Source organism: Elephantulus edwardii, unplaced genomic scaffold (assembly GCF_000299155.1).
Source record: "Elephantulus edwardii isolate Elephantulus edwardi_28Jun2011 unplaced genomic scaffold, EleEdw1.0 scaffold00045, whole genome shotgun sequence".
Taxonomy (NCBI): domain Eukaryota; kingdom Metazoa; phylum Chordata; class Mammalia; order Macroscelidea; family Macroscelididae; genus Elephantulus; species Elephantulus edwardii.
Window position 1 is genome coordinate 8,297,161 of NW_006399795.1, and position 18,227 is coordinate 8,315,387.

At 34.7% G+C, this 18,227-nt stretch overlaps 1 protein-coding gene across 1 annotated transcript in view; it reads right to left on the bottom strand.

Moving 5' to 3' along the window:
• Positions 1-15,592, bottom strand: part of CAMTA1 (calmodulin binding transcription activator 1) — a 1,380,526-nt gene extending 1,364,934 nt beyond the window's left edge. Inside the window, exons 1-3 of the mRNA XM_006885914.1 lie at positions 15,584-15,592; positions 15,233-15,302; positions 10,131-10,249 (exon numbers count right to left, since the gene is read on the bottom strand). Coding sequence (XP_006885976.1) covers positions 10,131-10,249; positions 15,233-15,302; positions 15,584-15,592 — 198 coding nt within the window. The remainder of the gene's footprint in view (positions 1-10,130; positions 10,250-15,232; positions 15,303-15,583) is intronic.
• Positions 15,593-18,227: the final 2,635 nt, after the last annotated feature.

Consider the following 18,227-nt stretch of genomic DNA (forward strand, 5'->3'; position numbering starts at 1 on the left):
AATTCCCCTTTCAATGGGAAAAAAAAAATTCCTCTTAACCAGTTTCTCATAATAGCTTCCACTCCCCCCATGTAGAGCACTGGGAGGGCTGTCCTTGACCTGATGTGTTTGGATTTTCCCTCCTTCCCTGCAGTGCTACACACACTGACCTATTTACACAGGAACTGTTTCAGGATATGAGCTACATACAGAATGATGGCCTTTTTCAAAGGGCTTGTCTTACAATTCACTGTTCTCCCGACTTCCAGCCTCCATGTTTACCTACTTCTCCTGACTTTAGGTAAAAACAGCAATATTGTCTGGGTAAGATTAAGATACCCTTCAACTTCCTTGTTTCTTGATCAAGGGTCTCCCTCGCCCTGGCCTGTTCTACTCCCTTGGAATCAGAATAAAATGAACTCACAGCCAAATGGGGCTGTGTCTCAGAACTTCACCTTGGCTCTGTTACAGATGGCCTTCTAGCATATGACTCCACTTTGTTTCATTATATCTAATTCTCAGAGCTGAAGACATACCCAGTTTCCTTTCTCTCCGAATATAAACTCCAGGTTCCTTAAATTTGCATTCACTTCAACTGGACATCCATCACCAGAGAAATGAATGCACTATCATCTAGCACATCAAAAAAACAAAAACAAACAAACCATACATTCTTCTTTGGAGAGAAAGACTAACACAGATACCCACATTCACCTAACCAATCTCTGGTACTTCACTCACTTAAAACAAATTCTTTTTGGTTTTCTAAAGCATTAAAATCTTAAAACTTGGGTTACTCTTAAGAAACTTCTTTTAAAAACATCAATAGAGCTGCATAATTACCAAGACAGCAGAATTAATTAGGAGAAACATTTGCTGGGTAGCTACTCAAAACGACTGAAGAGTGGATACAAAAGTAAGGCAGTCGATTATGCTACTCAAGTTGAGATTCCTGCTTCTTTTCTTTCAGCTGTTTAGGCCAAATGGAAATGGGAAAGAGGGTTAGAGACTATGCTTCATGCTACCTCGTGAAGAGATACAAAAATTTGAATTTGTTTGGGTTTTTGTTATATGCCAAGAAGTTAATAGCTATGTTTGATATACCAAATATACAGGAAAAATATTCAAAACATCCTTTCCATTTCCTGACTTTTATATATTTTCTTTGGGAGAACAGGATCTTCAGGTTTGTGTCCAGCTTAAGTTTATTTACTATTAATCATCCTTATTTTATCCTATTTGGCCTAGTGGGTAGGGAGTGGAGCTTTAACCACCATGCCACCAGAGCTCCAAGAAAACTCAAGACCCTCCCAATGAAGAGATACTATTGTACTTCAGTGTGGAAACTCCACCAAGTCCAGAAGGAATATGAAATTCCCAGTTGGTTGAGGAGATGAAAATGTTCTAGTATCAGATTTGTTGTTATATGCCATGAAGTTGATCACGGTTCATAGTAACCCTATTAATAATGGATCTGAGTGAACCCTGCCCTATCCTATGCCATCTTCATCATCTCTGCTATACTTAAGCCCACTGTTCGAGTTACCAACAGTAATGACTGCACAACTCTATTAATATACTAAAAACCAAGAGTTAACAGAAAATAAACTCTCCATCTGGGATTAAACCTACCTAGGAGGTCCTGGACTTTGAACAGTGAAAGGAACAATAATCATCTAGCCCCGGAAACTATAGAACCAGACAAACTTTAAAGTTTTGCATCCCCACCTAAAAGCCCATAAAGACTAAAACAGTGTCTTAAAAGATATAGCTGATCAGTGTCAGAGCTGAGACTAGGACCTGCCTCTGCATATCAGGTCTGTGCCTTTTTTCCCCTTCTTTTTTTCTTGTTGTGTACCACTGAATCAGATCTGACTGGCACAGGACAAGATTGCCCCTCCTTCTCCAGTGGAGCATCTGGTGAATTCAAACCGTCTATCTTCGGGATTGCAGTGCAGCTTCTTGCCACTAGGCCACAAGAGATCCCTATGTGCCATTTTAATGCTTTATATTTCTTAGTCTGGGCTCTATGGGGGTCCCAATAAATTAATTTCACACTATATTTTACATATTTTTAATAAAAATTCTATTCTAACACAAAAATTATAGCAAAAGTTCATAATTGCAACTTCCATGGTACCAAGTAAAATATACTTAAGTTATTCTCACTGACTTAATGAGAAAAATAGACAAGTACGTTTAAGACTAAACGATATCTATGTGCCAAGGCCTAATGACATCATGCTTGCAATGCAAAATACCATTTTTAAATATTTCAGTATAGACGGGGAGGAACTAGATAACTGCAATGTGCATGTGCCAAATGCAAAAGAACCTGCTTTAGAATCGGTATTATGTTGCCAAAGACCATTTCATTGTGGTGCCATATCCTCCTCATCATTTAACTAATGTTATTAATATAACTCTTATTTGTTATGTAGTTCCATTCTCTGTAATGTCTTTGCGTTTTATACTTGCATTAAGAACTTCAAAAGCAGGAATGGACACCAAGTTTTTTTGTTTTCTTAGATTGCATAAATCTAGTAAATATTTTACCAAACATTCACTTAGTCAAAGTCCTTGTGGCACAGTGCATTAACATGCTAGGCTATTAACCAAAAGGTCAGCAGTCTTAATCCATTAGGATTCTCCAGGAAATCTCTCTTGGCAATGTCCATAGAGAATTGTGCTATAAACCTAAAGGCATCATTTCTTTAGCAGTTCAAATGCACTAACAGCTCCAAGGGAGAAAGACCGGCACTCTTCTCCCATGTGATTTACAGCTTCCAAGACCCACTGGAGGGTCAGCTATGAGTCATTTCTGACTTGACAGAAATGAGAAAGTAGATTTACTTCAAGAGAGAAAGATGTCCTGATAGATTTACAGCCTCAGAAATCTGATGGAGGTTTTCTATGAGTCAAAACTGACTCCTAAGCAGCGAGCTCAGTTTGGTATACATTGAAGAGATATTATAATGAAGACAGTAAGTAATGTCAACAACACTGGATTGGGGCTGCAGGCACTGTTGCCCTTTAGAGAATAAGATGTTCTTTTAGCATCTTATTTAAATTCTACTCTATACAGGTAAGTTTGCTTCTACAATTTTTCTTGGGGCTAAGTCAGGAGTATACTGATCTCTCTTAGGGATGTGGAAGGATACTCCTGCTCTCATCATTCCAAAATCTAACCTATCTCTGCTACCAACTATACTGTCTGATAAACAGACATGCTTACTTGGATTTGGGCAGAGTTGCATAGAGGAATAATCTGAATGCTACAAAATTATCATCAAATTCAACTTGAAATTAGGTACCACACACTGTACTTTAAAAAAAAAATCAAACTAAGTCACTCTTAAAATTGCACTATGTTGTTCTTATTTGCAACTGCAAATTTGCAATTTAACCACAAAAATTTCTGCCTGGACTTAAGTGACTAAACTCGACCATTTAAACCACAAGAATTAACAATAACTTAAGCAAAACCAAGTTAGGGTTTAGCTAAGTTCCCACAGCATTAAGGCTAAAATATCTCACTGAGTCTTTATAATTAGAGTACTGATGCTTTTCCACATTACTCACATTTTGGAAGTTTGAAGAGTCCTTAACTAATCCTTCCAAAATGTGAGTCTGTATTTAAAATAGGTAGCATCTACATATACTGGCAAAAATTAACCACTGAACAAACTGCAAGTATATCTAATACTCTGTAAGTTATACAAGGAAAAATATAAAATACAAAAAAAAACTGAGAAATATAGGTCTATATACAAAAACATAAAAAAGATGATTTCTTTTTGTTAAAACAAAATAATTAAAAATTAATTCTAATTTAAATTTTAATTAAAATAAAAAATATAATTCCATAATTTTCCTACTCGTAAAAGTCCATTTTTCTTACCTGGATATGAAAAGTTGAAAAAAAAAAACCTATCTCGAGATTGAAAGGGCAATTCTCCCCTTTTAAAAAAATCATGGAATCCGGAAAAGTTGAAAATTCAAGTCCACCCATAGATACCTCTAAGGAAAGGTCTGGTAACTATGTATGAAAAGTCAACCACTGAGAACTCCAGGAAGAAAAGTCTACTCTGACACAAGTGTGGTCATGGGAGTCAGAATTGATTTTACAGTATCTGGACAGCACATAACAACAACAACAACAACAGCTATGTTTGGGGGGGGGGTGTATACACACATATCTGAGAGCTGGACAACAAATAAGGACAGAAAATGAATTGACGTTTTTGAGCTGTAGTGCCGGAGAAGAGCACTGAACATCCCATGGATAGCCAAGGGGCACACAGATATGTCTTGGAGAAAGTACAGCCAAAGGGCTCTTTGTAGAGAAAATGATGAGGCTCTGGCTCACATACTTTCAGCATGTTGCTAAGAGGGTCTATTCCTTGGAGGACATAAGGCTGGGGAGGGTAAAAGTCAGTGAAGAAGAGAGAAAGCCCCTCAACCAGGTGTACTGACTCAGTGACTGCTGCAATGGGCTCTTGTGTGTCAGCAAGTGTGAAGATGACACAGGATAGAACAGGGTTCAGATATTTGTTTATAGGGTCACTATGAGTCATACTCAACTTGACAGGACCTAACAACAACAACAATAATGTGTGTGTAAGCATTAAATATGATTATTTCTTTTTCCTCTGATTCTTTGCTATGGCTTAAAATACATCAGTCAGTATCTATATCACTCTCTATGTAGATATTTTTATTAAAAATGCATGTAATGTGAAAATCTCTGAAGCTACCATCCACTAAAAAGAACTGCTGCTACTTTAAGATTATTTAGAGTTCTATTTGGTTTTTTTTACTCCACAGCAACTTTGTATTAGAAGGAAAGTAAAAAAAGAGAGTAGTAATAGTTCAAAAATAGTAGAAGCACAAAAGTTATTTGAACATGGTTGGTGAGAATATTTTCATTATGATACTGCAATCATTTGGCTCTGGAAGCATGCCATTTGAAATCTAGATTCAGAGATTTGGGATTGCAGTAGTTATATTTTAAGTCAAATGGCTAAAGCTAATTAATGACTGAACAAAAGAAATCTCACTCTGGACAACATATAGGGAGCACTAATACATATAATTATGAAGTAGTCATTTGAGCAATCAGAAACTTGCATTAGCATAATTATCTCTGGCTGTGGGCCTTAAAAATATTAACTTAAAATGCAGAAACCTTGTAAGGGTTCACCTAATGAAGATGTGAATACCAAAATAATTATGAAATAAGAGTAGGTCCTTTTAGGAATATGCTATAATGTATTCCTTCTCTCCAGCCCAGGAAATAACAATCAGGCCTAACCCTTGAGGTACTGGCTACACAGTTGCAAAATTTCTACTTTTAATGTATTTCCTTTATTATTCAGAGCCCATAAAATCCTCTTAAGTATTAAGTTTCAAACTACTTCCCTAAGAAATGAACACTTGGCACTTTTCAAACATCACTGGGCAAAAATACATTAAGTTCATGTATAACATTTGAAAATGCAAAGAAGCCAAACAATTCTAGAAAATCAGTCAATGTGCTATCATACAAAGTGTTGCTGCTGCTGTTGTTGCCACTGTTAAGTGTCACAGTGTCAATACAACTCACAGCCTATAAACAGACAGTCCATGTGAACTATCCTGTGCTGCCCTATCCTGTGTTATCTTCATCATCTCTGGCACACTAGAGACCACTGCTGAAGTCCTGAGTCAATCCATCTTATTAGGAGTATTCCTCTCCCTTCACTGACCCTCCATCTTTCAAAGTATGACGTTCCTTTCCAAGGAACAGCATTACCTAGCTACATGTCTGTCCAAAGTATAAAAGACAAAGCTTTGCCATCTTTACCTCCAAGGTGCACTGTGGCTGCACTTTTCCCAAGACACATCTGCTTATTCTTTTGGTAGTCCGTGGAATATTCAGTACAAAGCATTATAAGTCATTAAACTGGTACAAGACTTTGGAGAAGTCATTTTGAGCAACTCTTTGGGATAGAATGAAATGACACAAGACAAGCCAACATAACATATGAGCTCTAATGCCAGAATGCCAAAGCAGAGGCCCCAAGACCCCACTCTTGCTGGATGGGACTAGCTATATTCTTTAACATCTTCATGGAGCCAGTTTTCTAATCTTTAACATGAGGATAATCAAATAACCTACTTCATCGTGCTAATTCAAATATTATCATGTAAAAAGAGCCCTGGTGGCATAATGCATACTGGATGGGGCTGCTAAGCAAAATGGTCAGTCAAATTCACTAACTGAGCCTAGGGAGGAAGACGGATAGTCTCCTTCCGTAAAGATTTACAGCTTCAGAAAACCAACAGCATGTAGGAATAGACTCAATGGCAACAAAGGAAGTCATATAAAAGCTTCAATAGTGACTAGTATAAGAGACTTAAAAACACACCCTCTGCTTTTAGTATTATTAGTGTCATTCTCACTAACATTACTTCCACTGTCCTCAGAAGCTGAGGGAGGGTATTTGTGATTAAGAAAATATAATTTATAATTTATTCATTTTTAGATATATTTTCTTTTTATACCCTTCTTAAAAAAATTATTTCTTTTCTTTTCTTGTTGTGTACCATCGTATCAGATCCGACTGGCACAGCAGAGCATCTAGTGGATTTGAACTGTGAGCCTTTGGGACTGCAGTGTAGCTTCTTTGCCACTAGGCCACCAGAGCTTCTCTCAGCTTCTTTTTAACTGCAAATAAGCAGGACATTTTTGTATTCCAATGGATTACAAAAACTTAAAAGTCTAACTAGGCCCCAAAATCTCCCTTACCTTCAAATAGTCTTCCTTTTGGCGACTTCAGTTTCATCAAACATTTGCATATGAACCTACATAATTAATCCTATATTAACTTTTAAAATCCAAAACTAAATTACAGAATAAATTTGCTGAGTATGCTAATATAGTTTAAAGTTGCAAGTTTTTTATAAAAAGCCTAGAGAACACACAACAAAATGAAAGTTCCTAAGAATTAATAAGCAACAAAGAACTTAAAACTCAGGCACTGACAGGCCCTACCAAGTGTGCTGTTTTGGACAAAGAATATTTAACTACCTATGCGCTTTCATCTGAAAAAGGAAATATCCACTGTGCAATATTATTAGAAGACTTAGAGATTCTGACTAGTAAGTACTCAGTCATCGACAAACAACAGGTGCTTAATAAGTGGCCATATCTGGATAGGAGCAACTATTCCTCTCAATAAATAAGTACATTCTTATGATAAACAAATACAAACAGTACAAAAGTTGAGTTCTCTCAAAGAATCAAGTATTTCAACTCAAACCTGTGTAAAGAATTCCTCAAAAAGTACAGCATTATCAGATTATACACCAGAATGCAAATGTAAAACACAGCAGAGAGACAAAGAATAAGAGAGACAGAGAATGATGATAGTTAAAATCGTACAAGCAACCTGGGCTGCCAGTCCATACCGTGAACATATGCTACACAATGAGAATGAGAAAGAAAACAAGAATCTGCTGCTCTCTCAATTGCTCTCGTCCCCACACGCCTCTCCCAACCTGTCTTGCCCCAGTGGGTGCAGATTAAAGAGCTGTGGGTTTTATACAACAGAGTTTCTAATACTAGATGACTACTTTACTTGGTCCTCAACCAAAAAAAAAGTACAATCCATTCCGACTCTAAAAGACTCTTACTACTAACACTGCAATTAACCATGACTTTGCTTTGCATACAACTAGGGTCCCAATGAAAGACAATTGTACTGAAACAGTTCCTTTAGGTTTTAATGTCTGCATGAAGGTTGACTAGATGGAAAACGTGAAAAATTGCCAATTCTCAGATCAAAGAAATTAGTGGGTTAATAACAATACTGACTGTTTAGTTCTAAGTCAGCGGGGGGGGGGAAGATGATGAGTGATGACAGGTTAGCATCACCACATAAATAAAAGTACAGAATTAACAAGTCCGTATTTAAATCTGCTGCTGCCAAACTTAAGATTTTCTTCTTTTTCCTGAAGTAAAAAAACGAAACAAAGAAAAGATTCAATGTCTTCTACACAGAAATATAACCTAACCTTTAAATTCAGTTCTTTAAGAGTTTTTTTTTTGGGGGGGGGGGAGAAGAGGAGGGTTTTGTTGGTTTGGAGCTAACATATTACACAAATAACAAATAGTCTAGGGTAAAAGGCTTTGCCTGTGTCAGCTGTATTTCCTCCTGCTGCCTCCACCCTCAGAAACATATACTCTCTTCACTATGTTCAGGCAGCACTGACAGTGTACACAAAACAATTCGCATATTCTCACACAGACAACACTACCCTCCTCCCAATTTTGTATTTCACCAGTAAGAGATAAGCAGGCATTTTCCTCTCCAAACTTGAAAGTTAAGCAATAGTGGGATCGAAACCAGAGATTTCCAGGTCAGGAATGTACAGGGGAGTTCTAAAAGGCAATACAGAACAACTTCTTTTTCTTTTTATCTCACCCTTTGTAAAAATTCTTGACTAGGTGTTTCATAATACATAATGTATTAATAGTAAAGTGAACATGGAAATAATTTAGAGGTAATAAATATGTGCTCAAAAGTTTTGAAATCACTGATCTGAATAATCTACCAATTAAATTTGACATTGTTCCATCTACCTTAAAAAGACTATCTAAAACTAATTTTAATTCACTGAGCAATTTTTGGTTTCAAACATAATTTTAAATTATAATTCTTTTAATTATATGCCAATCATGTGCCAATTTCATTTAAAGCACAATAGTAAAAAAATATATAAGTAGTATGTGGTTTGCTACATTTATGAATAAACTGATGCTAATGTATAATAATATGGTATCAAATCCTTATTTCAGGAAACATAAAACATATGGAGTTTCTAAATAAGATGGCCAAGCTGTAAGCTACTGAAGAGTTTCTGTATTATATTGTTTATGACACACAATTAAAGTTAATTTTGAGTATATTTACTTTGTTTTCAAGTCTTAAATGTTTGAAATAGTTAATGAATCATTAAGACAATAGGCTACCTCTAAACTAAGGTTAGCAAAAATCCTGAGACAGGGAGAAGTAGAAATTATATAAATAATAAAATAGACATATCTTTTAACATAATTTAAATCACTTAAGACAAGATAACAAAGCTATGAGGTTCTAGTGAATATTCAAATCTATAAACTGTTAAGTAAGAATACTTTTAGTCATCTGATCATTTATACGTCAAAACAAAAGCATTCTAAGTAGTTAGCACAAATCTTTGTTTAGAAGAAAAATAAACATGCAGCACTATTTTCATCTTGTGTCTTTAAACAAAACGGAAATGTCCCATCATAGGCAGAGTACTATATTTAACTTTACTTGGAAGTAAATGAACCAGTAACATGAGTTAGTTTATAAACAACTCTACAAAATCAGTAACTTCAACCATTTCAAATAAAGGAATATCATTCTCATGCTTAGAGATACAAGCCCAAATCTTATCACCACACTAAAAATATATTAAAATGACATGCTCAGGCTGCAACTTAAAAAGGATGACAATGCAATCCACTCCTAATATAAAGACTCTCAGAGTAAATGCTACCAGAAAAAGAATCATGATGAAAAGCTTTTATTCATTCTACTTCATCAATCTACTTTCTAACAGTATGCCAAACATCAACTACCATACAGTCTTTGTTCTTAACTAAAATTTTTATCATTACAGCAAATCAGTTACTTTTCCAAGCAAACTTCCTTCACTGAAGAAGACCAAGTACTGTTTGGTAGCCCATCCTTCCTGATTCTAAAGTTTGGTGAAACACAGAGAATATATGATACCATCATTAGTCCATGACAATGTAAGAACTAATGGCTAACTGAGATGCTGACTGAATTAACCACACCTTGGAGACACTAAAATGCAAGAAAATACTAACATATAAAAAGCTCATGCTACTTTAGTAAATTAGCATGCACATATCATGTTTTCTGATGCAAGCGAAGCCAACTAGAGGAGTTCATGAAGCACGTTGGTATCTGTCCATTCCAGATTCTTCTTCTCAAATACAATTCTCAAGTTCAGTATTTTCAATTAGACATAAATATACATAGTACCATTTCACAAAATAACCTAACATGTTTGCCCTTAAAAATTATACCCTTAAAAAAAGCTATGTTATCTACCTCATTAGTGTTCCAGCGGTGCCTCTCTTTTGGTAAACTTGAACATTTCGGCAGACATTCAAGCAGCTTTTTCGGTAAAAAGATTTTTACATGACTACTATTGCTGTTCCCATGATCATCTATAAAGAAGAAAACAAAAGATTCAGAGAAAACAAGAGACAAAACCCCCTTTTTAAATATACTGGCAAAGTCAGAAACAGCAGTTCAGTTTAGTCATTGTGAGAGCAAGAGCATCAGAAAGCTCCATTATTGTTCTTATTTCTTATTTGCATACATATCAAACAGATGGTAGAAGAATCTGATCAAGAAGTACTAGAAAGATTGAGCTGTTGCTCCTTGACAAGCCAGTGAAGAGGGACTTTCCCAAGAGCTGCCCTCAAGCTGATTATTACTTCTAGAAGTTCTTTCTCCATGTTTCTATGAAGCATATCAAAATAAAATAATAAAACCTGAAATCTCTTTTTACCTGAAAGTTTTTAAGTTTTTTAAGAAAGAAGAATTATACTAATATATAAATTGCTTTTTTTCCTAAACGACTTCATCCCGTGGAACATAAATGAAAAGTTATCACTTCAAAAAGCAAATCACAAATCTTACAAATATAAAGGATTTCAATTTGCTGTTAACTACACCCAGGTAATATAGAAGCTGGCCTTTTCAGTCTAAACCTAGAATCACATCATTTTAATTAACTTGATTTACATATACATATCTATATAATTAATATAACTCATCAAAATTTAACTCTTCTAAATGACTTAGAGAAAAGTTAATTACTTTCAGACTAGGTGGTACTTCTGACTAATAATCAATCTACTTTCTAAAAATGATCATTTTCTTTATGTAACACTAAATATGAATTTATTATTTTACTCTTTTAACAAAAGTCCCTTTGTCTGGCTCAAAATTTCTTGCACATCTGGCACATCTAAGACAAATTTTCAAGTGATTCCAAATGTTTCTTATGGGTTAAATGCAAATCCCAACACCCAAAAGGTACAATGCATAACTAAGAACTAAGGAGCAACACACTAAAACATTAAAGACTGAATTTGCTCCACTAAGTTACAATTAAATTAACTTTACTCAAGTATTAATAAAGCATTAAAAAATACCCAACAATAAAGTCAAAGACAAGAGTCCAGGCAGGACTCATGTTCCAATTCTGCTACCATCTAATTGTGTGACCTTGGGTAAGTTACTTAATATTTTCCGTTTTCCCAAATTAAACAGAAGGGCACGATCTCAAATTCTTTCCCAGGCACCAACATCTACAAAATTTATTACCATTCAATAACTTAAAATGGCTTACAATTAAAAAACTTTAACAAGGCATACAAGTATTTGTTAATACTGTGAAGAGTAAACTACAATAATATTTTCCAGTTATTTATTATAAGCTAGTTAGTGTAGCACAGTCTCACTTTTCAGCATGTAAAATCATAAGAGAACTTTTAAAAATATTCTCTAAGGTCACAATAAAGTCTTTCCCAAAAACTTTTCATCTGATTATCTCATTTCCCCCCAAGAAAAGGATCTTCATAAGGAAATACTGGGCACAAAAATAAAGTCTAAAAAAGATTTACTATATCATATAGAAATATTTTAAAGGGATGAATTTAAGAGAGTTTTAGTGTACTAAATCCTCTTTGGTCCATGAACTACAAAACCAATTGAATTATAACACCCATCCTATACTTCTAAAAGCAGTATAAATATAAATACTTCAAAAACTAAAAACTGACTGCTTTTAAGAAACCAAAATTCTAATTTAACCCGAAAATAAGACTAGATTTTTAAAAAATATTACTATAAAATCAGAAAGAAACAGTTCAACTAAGAGAAAGTTCATAGAAAGTCCTATATTAATTACACCCCATAAAACCTTTGTAATTTTATGTGCTTATACATGCTCTCTGCACTTCATCCTCCCAAGGGAGGAACCACGGGCCATAAAACTTTAAAGCACAGAATACCAAATCATATGAGCTTTTATCTCCCTTCTCTCTTTCCCTATGTGGTTTTATTTTTTTTTTTTTAATTTCTCATGATATATGTATGCTACTGAAGGGGGATGTGAAAGTCTAAAATCTGTATTCCATTCAAATATTCAATACTTAAACAGTATGTTCTATGAAAATACTATGCTAGGTGTTCAATGGACTCACTCTGGATTTTACTGTTCATATCTTTGAGAAAGCTATTTATTTAGAGTATAATTCTGAATATGATAAACAGAAGTGTAAACTCCAGCTCTTATTACTAGCTATGTGATCACAACCTGATGCTAAATGGTCTGTCCTTTTAGACTCCTTAAAGTATTCAGTGGCATTTAAAGCATCTATAACTACATATATGTATATTACATACTTACATGTTTGTCATATATGTGCAGTGTATACACTAAAGTATGTGTTGTGATCATTTCAAAAGCACTACTAACTATAGGAAAATCCTTCAGCCTTCCACTCTGATATCAAATTAAGCAGGGGTGAACTGGTCCAAATGTTTTTAAGTAGGAAAAAAGAGAATGGCTGTGTAAGAACTGTCTCGATAAAGTTTCTAAATCTAGCACCTTATGGGAATGTGGAGCTGTGGGTTCAAAAAAGAGTAAGAGTATGACAGGCCAATGGGCTCTCCTTAATCAGTTTTTAAATTATGCTATTTCTAGAGCTTTAGGTTCACAACTAATACAAATGGAATGCTTTTAAGAAACGTAACAATGGGTGAATTTTCCCACTGTGTTTATGAAGATGGCAATGTTAATACTGGGAAAAAGAATATTAGGAACTCAAAAAGGCAAAACATTAAAACTACTCATATTTTCAAATTTCAACTTTCCTAGTTAAGGAATACAGAGTAACTTTTCCTTTATACTTGGAAAAGAATCAGTCCCTTAGCTATACTGTATAAAAATATCTTTTCACTAAAGGCTGCTTTTGAATGTTTTTGAAATAACTGTGAAAAGATAAAAAAACTAGATAAGTATATATACACACACACCCATTTTTTTTACATCCTTTTACAGTATCTTCACAGTATTTTGTTTCAACTACAACTCAGTATTTAATCCAAAGAGTTAAAACTTTGACACTGCAAAATGGTAGTGTCAACCAAATGGCAATAAAATATCTCATTATCATTATCTAGCAAAATATGCATGCATGATATATGACTTTACAAAATAATTTTCTAGCTTACTTCACAACAAAAATAACTAGTGAAGCTCTTGAAATTGACAGATGATTTGCTTGGCTGACAGCTATAATTCAAGAGAATGAGCCATCCTTTCTCGTCAAGCTTCAATTATTTCCCAAATAATAATTTTAGAGACATAGTATAATTTAACTAAGGCTTTCTAAAAAGAAAAGTAAATGCACTTAATGTTAATTAAGCAAAAAGTAGATATCTCATTTTCATATTTTGTTTCTAAAAATTGAGATTCACATTGCCAAAATCCTTAATTAAATGCAAAGAAATTCATCTGACCTTTTCCCTAGAACATTCTGTTGACTTCTGCAAGGTAAATTATAACTATACTAACTCTAACCTGGAAATGATGCACCCATTCTATTTAGATTCATAATTAAGAAAATTAAGTAATTGTGTGATTCTTTTCATTATTATGAACACTGTTAACTCAATCAAGTTGATTATGATTAATCTCTCAACCCCTAGACTGAACTATTCAAACTAAATTGGTATAACAGTGTATCAAACTGCTAAATCTTATTGGGAATATATTTGATCAACAACTTAAGAGTGGAAAAATTAAACGGAAGCTCTACAATTTTCTGTTTAGCTATAATTATTACGTGATTAGATTTAATTAGGAGGGAAGAAACTGATTCAGGAAAACATAAGCATATATTGTTGTATTTAAGTCAGCAATACTGTCATTACAAATACTGCCTTTACAAGCCTGAGACCTTTCAAGTCAGTAGTCATTTAAAATAAATATTAATTAAGCACCAACTCTGTGCCAAGTACTGATCTAATTTCTCATTTTGTTCTGAAGAAATTCTCCATAATGAATTAAACAAAATTGTGTAGTTATCCAAAAGACTTTTAAAAGGTTAAAATAATAATAATAGCTTTTTAATAGGAAAAAAACATAATTAGTCTTGCTATTTCCTATTTTTCTTATATCAGGTGGGCATAGCTGCATTGCGTGGGGTCAAGTTGATTATCCCACCTCCCATGCTGTGCTTGGCCCCAAAATTCTTAAAAGATCTCAGATTTGACCCACATAGTTGCAGGATGGTCAAATCTTATCCTTTCAATTTTGGGGTATCCCAGATTTACCCTCCTACTGCAATCATATATCTCTGGTGGGGTACAGGTCAACCAACTCATAACTTGGTTCATCAATTACTTTCTATCTGTATTTGTATTTCAATCTAAAAAAAATTGTCGGTCAGACAGATAAAGTAGGGGCACAAAGCTCTATGATCAAATCATTTCAACCTGGGTTTGGGGGCATCCTTTCTTGTATTACTTGTTTTGTTTCATTCAAGTCCAGTTGAACTATTTATGATCAAGTAAACCTATTATCTATTATTTACTAAAGGGCAAATATATCTGTGGTCTTTTTTATGTATGGTATCCACAAAGGATTTTATACTACATTTTCATTTAATCTCATCAGAGCATAATTACTCCTATTGAGCTGATGAAACTGAGGTCCAGAATAATTTACCCAAGACCCACAGTTAAGTAAGTGGCCTAGTTGGGTTTCAAACATGGGTCTGTGGCTTCTCCCACAGTACCACAATGCTCCTACTCCAAGTCACTTGATATTTGACACTAAAAATATAAAAGTTTTGTGTTGGGCCCTAATCATTGGACAGTGCTTTCAATTTTCCATACAAATAAACCTTCTGCCTTTTTTAACTTTCAAAGACACTTATGAGATGAATATAATTGTTGCTATCCCCAGAAGGATTAAGTAACTCATCGAAGATCACACATCACCTTAATGACAGAAACCAGGTCTTCTCAGTCCTGGTCAAAGGCTATTTCACCTGCACTAAGAAGATGGAATAACTCTCACTGCCAAGCCCACCCCTTCCTGTTAAGTCAAAAGCTTTTTCAAATCCTACCTTCTATAGGTGGCACGGTGTTGAGAACACAGTAGGTGCTAGTTCCGCAGAATACACTTTGGGAAACGCTCTAAGGAAACAGAAAATAAAATGTAAAACTAATCTTTTTAAATGTTATATACTGGCACTTCTGTGATATTCCTGCCAAAGATGCAAAACCTGAATCTAATCATGAAGAAACATCAGACAAATCCAAATTGAGGAACATTCCACAAAATATTGTGTCTGTAATCTTCAATAGTGTCAAGGTCATAAAATCAGAAAGGGCCAAGCACTGTTCTAAATTAAAGACATACTTAAGAGACAAGGCAACTGGATGCAACCAGAGGTACAAGCTGGACCTTCTTCTACAAAGGACATCGCTGGGTCCTTCCAGCTAAAGCTCTAATTTAAGGATTGATTCTGTATTCTAAATGTATCTAACATCAATACATTTCCTAATTTTCAGTACTGAATTTTGGTTATAAAGAGCCTAGTGGCATAGTAAGGGGCTCCAGTGGCCTACAGTTCAAATCCACCAGCTGCTCCATGGGGAAAAGATGGGCAATCTCCCAAGCAATTTACTGCCTCAGAAAAGCCATTGGAGGACCAGCTAAGAGTCAGTTCCAGCTCAATGATACCTAACAACAAGTGGCATAGCGAGTTACAAGTCAGGCTGCTAACTGAAGAGCTAGGAGTCCTAATTCATCACAAAAGATAAGGCAGTCTACTCCCATTAAGAGTTACAATCTCAGAAATCCAATGAAGGGTGACCACGAGTCAGAAGCAAGTGAATGACAGTGAGGTTTTTTGATTATCATGGGTATGAAGGAGAATGCATAAAAAAATATGGAATAGAGTATTTGAAAGCCAGAAATTCTAGCAAGTTATCCTCAAATGCTTCTGGGGGAGAAATGATTCTTTGTACTATAATTGTATTTGTTTTTCTGGTAAGCTTTAGTTATTTCAACATTTGAAGTATGTGTATGTGGAATAAAAGATACACTGGTGAACATGTTTTGTGTGATTTTTTTAAAATGGAGAATATATATACACTATAGATACAGAAAAGTTTTACTAAAAAAAACTAGTGTCACATTAATTTTGCAATTCAGTCGATATTCAATGAATTAAACACTTCCGAACAGTAAGGCCAGCACCCAACTCATCCAAACAATTCTCTTCCATTGAGTGCCAACTAGTAGTATGGAAGGGTAGTAAGTAAGGCAGGAGAAGGTTGAAAGACAAGATCTTTGCTCTAAGGCTGTTTCATTTAAATAAAATTAGCATTCTTGTGTTTTCACGTTAAAAAAATCTACAAAATGGTTAACTTCAAGAAAAAAAGTATGAACAAATTAATGGAAACCGGTAAGCTTTGTAAACTTACACTCAAATCACAATTTTAAAATGATAGTCCTACTATCTCATTATTTTCAGTCCAAAGAGTATCCTTTTTTGCTTGATAATATCAGCATATATTTTTTATTATTCATACATTATAAATCAGATATTCACATACTTAAGAAAATCAAAGACATTTTACAAATTCAACAGTTATCCTCATTGTTTTGTATTTAAAGAGTCTAGTTCTATCATTTATTAGCTGTCCTTGACGAAGACATTTAACTTCTCTGCATTATCTCACCAAAAGAAGTAAGGATGCGACTACATCCCATAGGGTTAACTGAGAGAAATTACTACCTTCAGAAGAACACAACTTGAAGATTATAAACAATGTCACTAATCTAGGCATGCTTTTTTAAAATGTAAATGTGTATCCTTTGCTGTTTATATTTTCACAAAACAATAAAATACAATAAATTTGAGTACTTTGAATTCAAAAGTACCACATGAGTTGCTGATGTTGCTTTGGTTTATAAAAATAAGCTTTAACAGTACAGGCCTAAGGATGCTCCTTAGATGAACCAGAACAGGAACAGAAACAACTGTCTGCTCACTGGCTCCCAGCAGGAATCTAGCAGTCCCTTGAGCCAGTGGACAAAGTCAAGGCCTACCCTAATTCAAAACCCAGTTTGGCTACTCAGCTCATCAGGCCTGAGGCCAAGGGCTCCGATGACCAGGAATCAGCAGCTATGAAGGAACTTCTGCAGAAGCTGCCTCCTATCTCATCCTTTCTAAGCTTACCTTCCACAACTCCACAGGAACCAAGAGCAAGGAAATATGGCAAGGACCCTAGCACAAATCCCCCGCTCCCAGGCAATAGTTTATATTGCTATGAAAATCTTCCCAAAGAAATATATAATTAGGCATTATATGTATGACAACAATTTGGAACAAGAGGTGTATTGCAAAGTGGGCTGGGGGAGGGGGAGGAAAAGGGGAGGGAAGAAAATGTGCAATAATTAATAAAATATAAAAAACAAAAACAAACAAAACCAGGAAAATATTTCCCAAAGGTAAAAAAAAAAAACAACCCAACCACCAAATAACTTTTCTTAATTGAAGGGAAATAATAAGTCCTCACAATGTTAAACTTTGAAGAACAGGACTGTCTGAATCATCTTTGCTAAAGAGTGGTGAAATTAAACTAAATTTTACTTTCATGAATCATTCTTTTTCCTCTCTATCTAAAATCAAAAGTCAAATTATTATCAGGATCCATATGTTAACAGTCTTTCTCTATAATATAACTATTATTTAACCAGTATAACCATGAGCTCTCTAACTCTTTCTGTATCTAGAAAATTCTTCTGAGGCTTTTACTGCTCTTCCTCTATTTTATTTGATCCTTTAACCTGTGGTACTATTAGGGCCTACAGAAGCTCTACAGAAACTGTGGACTCATTTCAGAAATCATGTTTCCTTTAGAAAATACATCAGCTTCTTGCCATGACTAGGAGTGTGGAACAATAAAGCATATTATGAAAAGTGGCTGTTATAAAATCAGCAGTATTCTGACTTCTTGTAACATCTGCAAGAGTCACCAGCAACAGCCTACTAAGCACATTTATACAACAACTCATTAGAAAGTAGTTTCTGAATTGAAATTTCAAAA